This window comes from Paroedura picta, chromosome 1, assembly GCF_049243985.1.
Source record: "Paroedura picta isolate Pp20150507F chromosome 1, Ppicta_v3.0, whole genome shotgun sequence".
Lineage (NCBI taxonomy): Eukaryota > Metazoa > Chordata > Lepidosauria > Squamata > Gekkonidae > Paroedura > Paroedura picta.
Window position 1 is genome coordinate 50688559 of NC_135369.1, and position 14145 is coordinate 50702703.

The window sequence follows — 14145 nt, forward strand, 5'->3', positions numbered from 1 at the left end:
AAAGCAAATCTCCTCAGTAGCGGGTTCCTTTGTTGATTCTACTACAAAAAAGGTCCATTCTCCAGAAACTATCTGCACACCTTGGGAAGGCACATGCAAACGAGTCTCAAATATAACTTTTGTTGCCAGGGAAATTCACATGGAAGGAGATTCCTATTTTCCATGTCACAAACTCTGGCTTGTTTTAGACAAGATTTCCTGGTTTATCTCTTCTGTCTCCCTCATGCATATAATCGCACAACTGAAGAGTTTTTTTGTTTGAGAGTAAACTGCAGTTTGTTTGTAACATTCTAACCAGACAATATAGCAAATAAAAAAAATTGTGTTTTGCTTGAAAACTAAGATCCTAGCCCAAGACAAACTATTTTTGTAACCTCAGGTTTGGAGGCATGAAATAGCCACCACTTGTTCACCAATTTGACTTCCCAACAAACTGTAGTTGTTGCTGCTATTGTTTTATACTAGAAGTTCTTCAACAACAAATGCATGTGCAAAGGGGAGGCAAAAGAAAGAGCATGAACAGGTTTAAACCAGGCTTGGAGCATTAGAATACAACCTATATTGATGAGTATCTTGGGACAAAATCTTGTTGAATCATTTATATCTATTTTTGAAGCTCCAGGTTCTATATTACTGTTTTACTTTGTGACCCGTTTGGTGTCGTGGTTAGGAGTGCAGACTTCTAATACGGCGAGCCAGGTTTGATTCTGTACTCCCCCACATGCAACCAGCTGGGTGACCTTGGGCTCACCACGGTTCTGACCCAGAAGTGATATCAGGTCTCTCTCAGCCTCACCCACCTCATAGGGTGTCTGTTGTGGGGAGAGGAAAGGAAAGGTGACTGTAAGCCGCTTTGAAACTCCTTTGGGTAGAGAAAAGTGGCATATAAGAACCAACTCTTCTTCTTCTTCTGATACCATAAGGCCTAGTATTCATGAATAAGATGATAAACCAGTGTCTACATCACAACATATTACAAGCAGAACTCAACTGATGGCAAATTAAGCAACAAAATCAAGCTCATAGAAATTATTCATGGTAAAGAGTTTTAGCTTGTTCTCCCTGAAATTCTATCCTTGGGTAGTAATCTCTACGGGGGGTGGATTAATCCATCTTGTGCACTTTCAGCTGCAATCTAAAGTGGCACAATCAAAACACAAGGTTGTATAACCAAATACACAACCATGAGTTACAAAATGGTCTAATTTGTGTCCTTTAAACTGCAGCGCTGCCTCCATTTGTACCTTTGTAGGTACAAGGTAGGGTGCCTATTACATAGTAAGGAAAGGTGGATTCTCTTGGTGTTTGAGGGTACTATAAATTTTCATTAAAACCTATTAGGAATGGCTCTTTGCTTTCCAGAATGTGAGAGGTTGTATTCAAAATTTTATTTGTGGATAAAGTGGCCTTTACAACCCAGGTACTTTTTTGGGATTGGGGGAAGAAGAACTACTTTTCTCTTGAGCCACACCTACAGATGTAACAGTATAAATTACACCTTTCGATGTTCAATGAAGTCAATGAGATTAGAACAGTGGCATTCTGTTCAGATCCCACTGTAAAATCTGCAGATTATCTGATAGGATTCAGGAGGCTGTATTTGCAGATATAATGGCATTAATCCAATTTTGCATTATTAGGTGAATGTGAGATCACATTTGTTTGAAAGGCAGGCCTTGATTTGGGTTAAGTCTTACTATAAGAACATGAGAGTTCTGTGCATCAGGCTAAGGATCCATCTAGTTCAGCCTTTCTCAACTTTTTAACCACTGAGAAACCCCTGAAACATTCTTCGGGCTTCAAGAAACCCCAGAATTGGCACCATACATTGGGAAGCATATTGGCACCATATGGTTGGGAAGCAGAGCTGTGTACATGCCCACCTGGGACCCCTCTCCTCCCCAACCCCTACAGGCCCTTCATTGGCCATTTTGGGAATGGAGGGAGAGGGTCGAGATGACTATATGGTCATATCACCCGATAAATGTTTTAACAAATTTAAAAAATATATGAAACATTAATTCACTCCCATCCATTCAGGAAGCCCTTCCAGGGTTGTCAGGAAACCCTGGTTGAGAAAGCCTGATCTAGTTCAACATCCTGTTGACCATCATGGTGGCCAGATAGATATGAAAGGGCCCTCCCTTGCTGTTTGCCCACCAGCACCTACGGGAGATTCCATGTAGGAGTCTAGCTCTAACTGCAAACCCACCAACATGTCCTGCAGCAGGGAAATCTAAAGGTTAGCTAGGTGCTATGTAACAAAATGGTAATATTATAGGGGGGGGGAGGATTTTGTTCACACTTCACACCATTCATAATTTCTACTACATCCCCCACTTTAGGTGGTCCTTTTTTAATCTATAGGGCCCATGCATGCTCTGCTGAGTGTAAGCATCAGTGTGCTCATCACTTCTGAGTAAACATGCATAGGCTTGGACTACACATCGGTATGAAAGGCCAGGGCGAAATCCAGGAATATCGGAAAGATGAAAGTAGCAGGTGAGGAGGAGCTGCTTTCTTTCATTTCGCTCACCTCTGAGCCCCCCCCCCCCCCGGGAAAAGAGCGTCCTTCTCAGATGTTCTTCCGAGGCTGACTTGATCCTTGGGATCCCTTTCTCTCTCCCCATCCCCCATCCCGCGCTGGTGCGGAAAAGGCTTCTTCCCTCCGGAGATGCAGCCACACTGCAGTTCCGGGCAACTGGGCTCCCCTTCGCTTCTGGAAGCGACGGGTGGGGGCGAGTAAGTGCCTTTCCTCGCTCCTCTTTTCTGGCAAGGTGGGCTGTGGCCTGCCTCGCTGGAAGGAATAAGGGGGCCGGGTTCCCTGCGGGGGGCGGGTGTTGTGCCAAGCTCCGCTTGCCTCAGCACGCCCCTTGGCTCTTTCCCGGCCAGAAGCCGGCTGGCCGGGCCCCCTCCCGGTTCTCACTCCACCCCACCCTACCCTCTCCAGGCCCTCTTGCTCGGCTGCAGCCGGAGTCGCGGGCGCTGCCGCGGAGACGCGTAGCGCGTCCCCCAAAGGACCCTCACATACCTCCCACTCGGTACATGTTGGCCGCCATGTCTGCGCTGTGCGCCCTCCTTCTTCTGCCGCCGGCCTGGGAAGGGGAGGAGCGCTCCGTCGCCTCGTTGCTGCTGCCCTTTACGCCACCCACCCCGGGCACAACAGGGCGCCAGGCAGCTCCGCTACGGCCAAGTCGCTGGGCGAGGGGCGGGGAGGGGAACCACGGAAGCAGCAGGAGGCGAAGGGTTAAAGCCGAGCGCCCGCGCCCGCCTCGCGGGGCTGGGCATGGAGAGGCAGCGGCGTCGCACGGCTGGCTCCGACGTGCCTTCAGCCGCGGGCGAGGTGGGGTTAAAAGCCCCCCTCCCCTCCCCCGTGGCTTTTTCCCTGCGAAGGCTGAGGGGGTGGGCGATGTGCGTTGCCGGCTGGAGGTGCCAAGGGAAGGGAAGGGAAGGGGAGTGGGCGGCGCAAAGGCACACACTGAGACGCCGCTCCGGCTTCATGGCGGCTGTGCGCACGCGGCCCGGGAGGAGGAAGGGCCGGGCTACCTGGGCAGATACGGGCGCGCTTAGGCGCCAGGGTTCTCCCTTGGCCGTGCCTGCGAGCTGTACGCGAGGGAGGCCGTCGAAAGTGGGGAGGTTTGGAAGCCTGAACTGGTGTAGCGGGACTGGAAAGTGGGCGAGTTCCATGCTGGGGTTCCATTAAAGCTGTGGAAAACAGGTCTTGTAGCAATATGGAGCGGAGCCTGCTTAAGCAGCTGCATGGAATGAGTCCTGACTAGGTAGTACATATAAATGGTCAAGACTGGGGAAGGGTTTTTGACAACCACCTCTCATGTTTACTGCAACTGCATTGTTTTGTCCATTTAGTCCATTTTCTTATCTTGCCCTTTATCTAAGGAACAGTATATCTTGGTCATTCTTTTACCCTCACAATAACCTTGTTAGGTGGATTCAGGTGAGTAGCCACATTGGTTCGAAGTGGCAGAACAAAGTTGGTGTCCAAGTGGCATCTTTTAAGACCGACAGAGTTATTATTCTGGGTACAAGCATTCATGAGCATAGGTTAAGCTGAGAGATTGACTGGAACAAGATAGATTCAAGTGGACAGCCTCAATAAATTTAATGGCAAGTGTGTATTTGAGCTAAGATTTACCCAGTCCCAGCTCAGCACGAACCACTCCACTCTGCAAAAATTAAGCCAACGTATTGGTCAGCAATGTGTAATAGAGTTGCTTCTCAGTCTGACAGGGCTATGCCCGTATTTGCTGTAGTTGGCACCTCATGTGTCCCAGTAGATAATGAGCATGTTCTGGGAAGCCATAATTGATCATAGAGTTTTCCAAAGGGAGAGGTACATGCATTAAACACAGCTGCCACACACAGAATGAGGCTGCTCAAACTAACATGAGATTGAAACGGTGCTTCTGGGGTTATCTGGCACCAACACGGCTACTGGTTTTTGGTATGTGTTACCAACCAGATGCATATTTCTCCATGCAGTCCTCTTAGTTAAGAATTCGAAGAAAGTTGTTTCAACATTTGTTCCATAATTGTTTTTTTTAATGAAATTTCCTTAAAATTTCTTGTCATGTATTGTAACAAAAGGAAGAGTTGTGGGCTATATCTGTGAAAAATCTTCACCCTGAGGCTCCTTTGCATGATCATTTCCAAGAAATGGGGGGGGGGGGGGGGAGATAGGAGCAAATGTGTAAAATGGCCAATTCACATACTCCTATATTAAAAAGGTAAAGGTATCCCCTGTGCAAGAACCGAGTCATGTCTGACCCTTGGGGTGACGCCCTCTAGCGTTTTCTTGGCAGACTCAATACGGGGTGGTTTGCCAGTGCCTTCCCCAGTCATTACCGTTTACCCCCCAGCAAGCTGGGTACTCATTTTACCGACCTCGGAAGGATGGAAGGCTGAGTCAACCTTGAGCCGGCTGCTGGGATCGAACTCCCAGCCTCATGGTCAGAGCTTCAGACAGCATGTCGGCTGCCTTACCACCCTGCGCCACAAGAGGCTCTTCACCCCAATATTAATGACTTTCAAACAGTGTGTCAGGTTGCAAGATATTTTGGAAAGGGAGGTACTTTCAGCAGAGTTCTGTGTTGCAAACATCAAAACTGCAGAGAAGCAAGGATAGGCACCTATTCTGGTCACAGCGGCTTCTCTCACACACTTCTTTACTTGGCCAACTGGTTTTAAGAAAAATCCTGAAAATTTCTGTCCTAGTCCTAGTATTTTAATTTTGAATCTGAAGTAGTATTCCTATCCACATATTTTTTAACACAGCATAACACTGAAAACATCTATGTGATTAAAGTCTGAGCAGAACAAAAACTTGAGTCCAGTGGCACCTTTGAAATCAAAGTTTTATTCAAGGTATAAGGTTGAATAAACTTTGTTCTGCTGCTTCTGACCATCTCACCTGAATCTAAAACCTGGGCAGTTTGCTAGCCAGTGAAATGGCAAAACGGTTAAGGTGCCCTATGTAGAATCCAACTCACCATATTTAATAAGGAACAAAATATTTAGGCTAGAAGTCTGAAGTGCCTATCTCTGGAAATTGTTTTTACAACTCAACAGAAAGAAGTCTGGTTGAAAATATAAAAGAGGTGAAACTATTTTTCAGCCTCAATAAATGTCAAAACTGAATTGCTAGAAAATAAGTAATGATGAAAAGACTGCTTCTAAAATGTCCTCCTGCATTAAAACTTCAGTTCCATTGCATATTTTAGTATGATTAATGAAAATCATGTTTTTGTGATTGTATTCTGAGTTGGAACATTTTCTGGGGGAAAACCTTGATGAAAGGCAATAAACAATGCAAATAAATAATAAATCTATTTTTTTGTGATCTGTCCATTTCTTTGTATCCCCAACTTTATCAAACTGATTTCTGACTTCATCATCTCCTATAGATAAAGAGACAGGTAATGCAGAATTAAATAGAAGCTAGAAGTTATTTCTCTGTAATGTGCATTTGAGCTAATCATTTACCTACCTCCCATTCTCTAAAATGAGATTGTGGCTATTAGGTTAATATTTCTTATAAGCCATTCAGCAATGCACTTTTTATTCCCTGATTTAATAGAAAACAAGCATTCAAATCCCAGCACTAAAATAAATGGAAGTGTGAAAACACAAATGCAGCATGTTATCCCCTTCCTATGTTTAACAAACCCTCGGGATTTCCACATCTGTTAAATGTATTCCGGCCCCTCCATATGACGTTGCCAACATCCAATGTCTGGCCAGTAACCAGCTGGCTACATCCATTTTAAAGCGCTAGTTGGGGAATCACATAAAGTGGCTTCCCCAAGTATTTAGTGCTAGCTAGGGGAGAACAACCAGCAGAGGGAAGGTATGGAGGCTCAAACACGCTAAAGGCTCCTGCCTCATCCTGCCCTCGCACCCGCCTCCTTTGTTCCTGGTGACAGGAATGTCTGTTTTTAAAATGCTAACATCCTGGAGCAACAAACAAGTGGACAAGTATACAGGCAATGCCAGAAATAATTTTTTCCCTAAAGCTGTAACATAAAGCATGCCTCTCTAAAGTCCCCCCCCCAAAAAAAATCAGGAACAAGATTAATTTTTTCAAGTATCAAGACCTGTGATTCCATAGGGGGTGACATTCAAAAAGTACTGTGCATCTATGATTAGGTGCATAGTTGTTTAAACGGAGAAGTATGGATTAGAAAAAAAAATGCAGGCATTGCAGGACCTTTAAAGCATGGAGAAAGAGGATTGGTTGCCTGGATTGATTGACAGGCGGAAGAGAGTCGTGTATAAAGCACGCTGTTCTCTCCTGCCATTTCCAGCAGCAGTTGTGGAAGGTGAAAAGCATGAAAAAGCAGCAGACAAGAGTGAGACAGCAAAAAGGTGATGGGCTGGGAGGTGTAATATTTAGCACTACACCATTCAGCTGGCATTATGGTATTTTTACCGTTTTTTAGAAATGCCCTGATTTCTTCCATATTTGAAGGGACTTCTCAGTCTGAAAGAAGAGCTTGCTGATAAACAAATAGATGTCCCTGTATGTTCTGTAGTCTTTCTCCAATGAGTCACATACTTGTCACTTTTGCTCAGCAGAGGGTCGCTATCTAACAAATGGATACAATAAAAGTTTGCCTCTCAGGCTATTATGTGGAGAAGCAAGATAAGATCTGCTTCCTTTGGTCATTGAGATGGTAAAGCAAGATTGAAACTGTACTGCTTCATAGAGCCAGTTTGGTGTAGTGGTTAGGAGTGCGGACTTGTAATCTGGCATGCCAGGTTCGATTCTGCGCTCCCCCACATGCAACCAGCTGGGTGACCTTGGGCTCGCCACGGCACTGATAAAACTGTTCTGACTAGGCAGTGATATCAGTGCTCTCTCAGCCTCACCCACCCCACAGGGTGTCTGTTGTGGGGAGAGGAATGGGAAGGCGACTGTAAGCCGCTTTGAGCCTCCTTCGGTTAGGGAAAAGCGGCATATAAGAACCAACTCTTCTTCTTCTTTTTCTTCTACTGAAGGCAGGTGTTCACATAACTGGGTGTTCCTTTATGCAGCCGAATTCTTTCCTCATAGCAATAGGCCATGCAGAAGATTTCAAAGGATTCCCTGGTAGGAGATGTTGGAAATGATCATTTGGAGTTCCTGCCCATTAAAATGCATAATAATGAGCTAGAAGGACTGTCTCACTTGTAGAAGTCAGGATCATATGTTGAAAACACTACGGCTGCAACACTATCCTGGGTGTTTATTAATATTATATGTTTTTATTGGATATTATGGTATTTTCCTTTTTGTGAACTGCCATGAGCCAGCTTGCTGGGAGTGGCGGTATAAAAATAAATAAATAAATAGGTTCAGTGGGGGGCTATCCTAAACAAGTCCAGTGAGGAATCCCACTGAATATAATAAACCTAGTTGTCCATCTATTTACTTCTAATCAATAAGCACTCCTTTTCAGTTGTCCAAATTAATTTGTGAAACAGCTTGTCCGAAGAAGACTGGGAAAGCTCTCATCTTGCAGAATGTGCAAAACCAGAGGGCATTTTAAAGGGATTAGAATTGCAGTATAATGGAACAGTCCAGGAGGGTGCTTTTATAATGGAATAGGATTTCAGTCTGCTACAGTTGTTTATTGCACATATTTTGCTTTTACTGCACTGTCTTCTGTCTTTGTAATTCATTGTCTTTTTTATGGTATGTTACACCTTAGCCTGTTTTCTATTTGCATTATTTTCTGATCCTGAAGTCCTAGAACTCTTGCCTTGTTTGTTTAATGTTTTATGCTATCTGAATGAATTTGATTTTTGAAACCCGTCTATAATCTCAGTGACACAGGCAGGCAATACATTAAGTAAATACTTTATGCCTACATGAAGTGTGTTGTTTGCTTTGCATGTATATAAAAAGTTTACTCCACTGGTGCATCATTCAGTTTGGTTCATATTGTTGCACTGAGCTATATGGAATTAAACAAGCCATATGGTTTGTATACTACAGGCATTCCTCCCAAGATACAGTAACTATTTGAAAACCAGTTATAAATTGTTGGTCTGTTAACTAACAGATTCATTAATTTAATTTAAATTTGTTTAGAACATTTTTATAACACTTTTCCAGGAAACCTGCCCATATAGAGACTCAATGTGAAAAAGGCAATGTTTCTTCCAGAAGGGGGATGTGTGCTTGCCAACATCACATTAACAAACATTGATGTAGCAATTGATCATGCCTCCAAAAGGATTCCAGAAGACCAACAATTACAGGAGAAAATAGAAAACTCAATCCTTCCAGAAAATTGTTGGCACAGGCCCCATTGAAATGAATGCCAGCTGCCCAAGTGTGTGGTAGTGTTCTTTAAAAGCTCCCATTCACTTCAATGGATCTCTTTTAACCCCCTGCCATGAACAGAACAGTGTAATTGCTACTGATCTTTCAGAACACCAGAGAAAAATATGTTCTACTGGCTATGCTAATTCAATTATAAGCAAAGTACAGGGACATGAGAAGTTTCCTTGCTTATTCATGTCTGTTCTTTAAGAATCATAGGTTTTAAATGGAAGCCGGCAGAATATTTATTGGAAAAGAAGAACAAATCTAAAATTTTAAAAAGGCTAAGCTACTCAAAATGAATCACCGCTGTGTTTTCAGCCCAGAAATAAGCTTGCAAATAGAGGCTGTTGTTATCAAAGAAGTATAGCAACAGAAGGGGAGGGGAATGTTTGCAAATAATAATTCACAGTTACGTCATATATAACGAAAACACATAATGAGTTTCATAAATATTCAGTTTGTTTAATTTGGAAGAACCAAATTGTAATAATAAAACTGGTGAAATAAGAGTTGGAAGATTAATTCTAGGTACTCTAGAACTTAGATTAGGTATTATCCACAATACATATTTCAGAATACCTGAACTAGGCTTTTCACCTCAGCAAGGTAAAAACTATAGTTGTTTATAATGGGTAGTATTTGCATTCAAAGTTTCCATTATTTGTATATGCATTTGCTAATATGATACACAAATGCAAATAATAAGCATCCAAATAATAAGCATCCATTCCATGTGCTACTCATTTCATTTCTTGCTGTTCCTGTCATCCTTTCTTTTTAAGTGTTATTTATTTATTTATTTATTTATTTATATACCGCCCTCCCCGGAGGCTCGGGGCAGTTTACATATAACATATGAACCATACATGAAACATACATGAAACATAAACATACAATAATAATAACAGTGGCTGCAACGGTATAACAACGCAACAGTGCAACAGCACAACAGGTCCAGAGCACTCTGGTGTTGTTCTGGGAGGGAGGGGGGAGCAGCGGCCCTTTAGTAGCTGTTGGTTATGCCTGGTCTCAACCAAATGCCTAGCAGAAGAGCTCCTTTTTGCAGGCCCTGTGGAACTGTTTAAGCTCCATCATAATAAATTCACAACTTTTTTAAAGCCATTATGGAGCCATGGATAGAGTTGTGATGGTTTAAGGTGACCAGATTGTCCCACTTTTGGAGGGACATCTAGAGGTACCTGGCAAATTGTACTTATGTTGAAATTAAAAAATATATAGGGACCAAGCCCTATGAAGATAGGTTGAGGGACTTGGAAATGTTCAGCCTGGAGAAAAGGAGGTTGAGAGGGGACATGACAGCCCTCTTTAAGTATTTGAAAGGTTGTCACTTGGAGGAGGGCAGGATGCTGTTTCAGTTGGCTGCAGAGGAAAGGACACGCAGTAATGGGTTTAAACTACAAGTACAACGATATAGGCAAGATATCAGGGGGGGAAATTCACAGTCAGAGTAGTTCAGCAGTGGAATAGGCTGCCTAAGGAGGTGGTGAGCTCTCCCTCACTGGCAGTCTTCAAGCAAAGGTTGGATACACACTTTTCTTGGATGCTTTAGGATGCTTTGGGCTGATCCTGCGTTGAGCATGGGGTTGGACTAGATGGCCTGTATGGCCCCTTCCAACTCTGTGATTCTGTGAATACTATTTTTGCGTTCTATGCGTTCTACGCATTTTGCGTTCTACGAAACTTTGTTGCTCCATATAGATCAAATTTTTAATCAAGAACCCCCCCCCCCCCGGTCAATGGTGTCCGGCTTTACCAATGTTAAAATCTGGTCACCTTAGGTTTACTGGTGGTGATTATCTGGTTTAAAGGGTAAATGCATATGCACACGGCAGCATTAAACATAATGGGAGCTAGTATTTCAAGTTAGCAAGCACAACAGTATGAGACAAGAATAGAATCAGAATTATTCTCTTGCCATGCAAGACCAGTCAAAGAAAAAACATACAAAATATGAGATATAAGATAAGAAATTCTCTAATTTGTTTATACAGGCGATATTCAAAAATTACATGCTCCTTTGTCTCAAGAGTTCCATGTACCTTTCTCCTGTTTCCCAACTGTTAATATCATAAGTGAATTTGTTGTCCTGTTACTGTGAATGAGCTTGAACCACTATGGCTTTGCCTGAAGGGTAGGTAGAAGTCAAGGATTTGCTGCCTCCCACCCTTAAAGATATAACTATAGATTGAAGGTATAGATTACATTTGCATGGGTCTCCAGCAAAATCAAAAAAACAAAATCCAGACTGCATTATATTATGACTGGAAAGCAACAAAGGCAAACCACCCCTGTTCCTCACTCCCCTTGAAAGCCCTTTGCTGGGGTCATCATAAGTCAGCTGCAACTTAAGGGCACTTTACACACAAACACACACAATACAGCTGATCTAAATACAAGAGTATCTCTTTTGTTTTTAATGATCTTTAATGGCTATGGATGTTTCCTGAATGGGCAATTGCCTTGCAACAACCCTGGGAGATTTGCAAGAAACAGCTGTTTTAGTCCTTAGAATGAGAGGGGAGGGGATGGAGAACTGTAAGTTAGTTGGAGATAAAACATCCTGGGATGCAGAGCTTCTCTTTTGAGAACATATTTTAGGTAGCAGATGTCATTTCTAGATAGAATGCCTGCCTGTCTCAACTTATACATGCCTCTTTTATCTTATAAATGTAGCATATAGTGCACCCAGAGACAACTAAATGGGGTAGCTATGTAGCATTCTCACTGCTCTTGCCAAGGGGGAGCATATAGCAATATTTTCTTGGTCTAAAACAATAAGCAATTTTTAAAATGAAATACAGTACAAATCCACTTTTCATGTCCCAAGTAATGGATTGCATACTCTCAACCTATAAATAACCATTCACACCAGGCAAACTAAATTCTATGGCAAGAAAAGCTACATTTTCATTTAAAATAATAAGGGGCATTATATAGGAGCATTTTTGAAGGTAAGGAGGTCTGGGTTTCCATGTATGCTGCCTTCAACTCCAGGGCTGGGGGGTAGGGAATTATTTATTTATTTGTTTGTTTTTTTATGCCGCCCTTCCTTACGGCTATCGACGGTTTAGAGAAAACATTTCAGAACATTTACCTGGAACAGTATCATCAGTATCAATATAATAACAATAACATACCAACATACCAGAGCATCTTATTTGTCTCTTGAGAAACCTATATGCAGGTCAAGAAGCAACAGTGAAAACCGGGCATGGAATCATTGATTGGTTCAAAATTGAGAAAGGAGTTCATCAAGGCTGTATACTGTTGCCTTGCCTATTTAACTTGTATGCGGAGCACATCATGAGAAAGGCGGGGTTAGATGAGTCACAAATTGCAATCAAGATTTCAGGGAGAAATATCAACAATCTCAGATATGCAGATTATACCATTCTAATGGCAGAAAGTCAAGAGGAACTAAAGAGCTTGTTGATGCGGGTGAAGGAGGAGAGTGAAAAAGTTGGCTTGAAACTCGACATCAAGAAAACGAAGATCATGGCATCCCGCCCTCTCAATTCCTGGCAAATAGATGGGGAAGAAATGGAGATAGTGACAGATTTTATTTTCCTGGGCTCCAAGATCACTGCAGATGGGGACTGCAGCAAAGAAATTAAAAGACGCTTGCTCCTGGGGAGGAAAGCTATGGCAAATCTAGACAGCATCCTAAAAAGCAGAAACATCACCCTGCCAACAAAAGTGCGTCTAGTCAAGGCTATGGTATTCCCAGTTGCAATGTATGGCTGCAAAAGTTGGACCATAAGGAAGGCCAAGCGTCAAAGAATGGAGGCTTTTGAACTCTGGTGCTGGAGAAGACTCTTGAGAGTCCCTTGGACTGCAAGGCGAACAAACCAGTCAGTCCTAGAGGAGATCAGCCCTGACTGCTCCTTAGAAGGCCAGATCCTGAAGTTGAAAATCAAATACTTTGGCCACCTCATGAGAAGGAAGGACTCCCTGGAGAAGAGCCTAATGTTGGGAGCGATCGAGGGCAAAAGAAGAAGGGGACGACAGAGAATGAGGTGGCTGGATGGAGTCCCCGAAGCAGTAGGTGCAAACTTAAATGGACTCCGGGGAATGGTAGAGGACAGGAAGGCCTGGAGGATCATTGTCCATGGGGTCGCGATGGGTCAGACACGACTTTGCACCTAACAACAACAACAACAACATACCAACTAGAACTAGAACAGTATTTTGACTACAATAACTTTGACACACCCTTTGTAGGTTTGACCTCTCAGTCTGGGGTGGGGGGTGGGGACCTGTAGATGTTATGGGTCAGTTGGCCTCAAGCAAATGCCTGGTGGAAGAGCTCCTTTTTGCAGGCCCTGCAGAATTGTGGAAGTTTCAACAGGGCTTGGTGGAGGTGGTAAAATGCCAGCCTTGCTATCTTTGTAACCTGGGCTTCCATTATTTATTTGAGAATATTTTATATGTTGCCTCATCTTTTTAGGCTCAAAACGGCTAATAGAGCAACAAGCCGCAAACATATAACACATTATAAACACATGGCAGGCAACCTCATATTCACAGTGAATATGAGAGGTGGCTAGATGGTCAATAGCTCACTCTCTTTCCCTTGCAGAATGATTGGGGGCTCAGTGGCATATCAGTGACACAACAAACCCCATGGTAAAAGCCAAAGGTCAGTGAAGTAAATGCACTTAAACAAATTGTGAAAACTGAACAATTTCTCTTATTTTAATGTAATGTATTACTTTTACTGTGCTGCATGCTTGATTCTGGTTTTGTAGTAATGACAGAGCATCTTAATTAATCCTCGACTTCCTTTAAGGTGCTATTGGAATCAAATTTTGTTGTGCTCCTTCAGACCAACACAGCTACCCACCTGAATCCATCCTTGACTTCCAGGAAGTCTGGAAATCCCATAGACATCATTTGATGTTATCAGATTTCATCAGGCATTTCTCACATTATTCCAAGAATAATTTTTGCAACCATAATAGATAGAAATGTGTTTACTCAAAGGAATATAAAAGCTAAGCTTCTGCATGCTGAATGCTAAACCTAATTATTGTCCTTCCTGCTGTCCCAAAGAATCATGACCTTCATACCGCCTGACCACATTGATAACATTAACTAACAAATTGTTCCAGAAGTTCTATCCACAAATACTACTCCTGTTGAACCAGCAAAATTGTGTTTGCTGAGTCACATGTTTTGACTATCCCAACTAATTTTATTTATTTCACCCAGCAAGCAGACTGGGGAGAACCTGGGTCTCCCAGATCCTAGCCTAACATTCTAACAACTACACTATAGTGACAAAGGAGAAGCCCACT

General features: G+C 42.9%; 1 protein-coding gene across 4 annotated transcripts in view; it reads right to left on the minus strand.

The window, feature by feature from the left end:
• MTA3 (metastasis associated 1 family member 3) overlaps positions 1-3495 on the minus strand; it is a 201811-nt gene extending 198316 nt beyond the window's left edge. For 2 of the 4 annotated variants that reach the window (XM_077337798.1, XM_077337790.1), the window contains exon 1: positions 3032-3481. In XM_077337798.1, coding sequence (XP_077193913.1) covers positions 3032-3059 — 28 coding nt within the window. In that variant the 5' untranslated portion in view covers positions 3060-3481. Of the gene's footprint in view, positions 1-3031 lie in introns of all 4 variants that reach the window. The other 2 variants (XM_077337772.1, XM_077337780.1) reach the window with 2 other exon arrangements.
• Positions 3496-14145: the final 10650 nt, after the last annotated feature.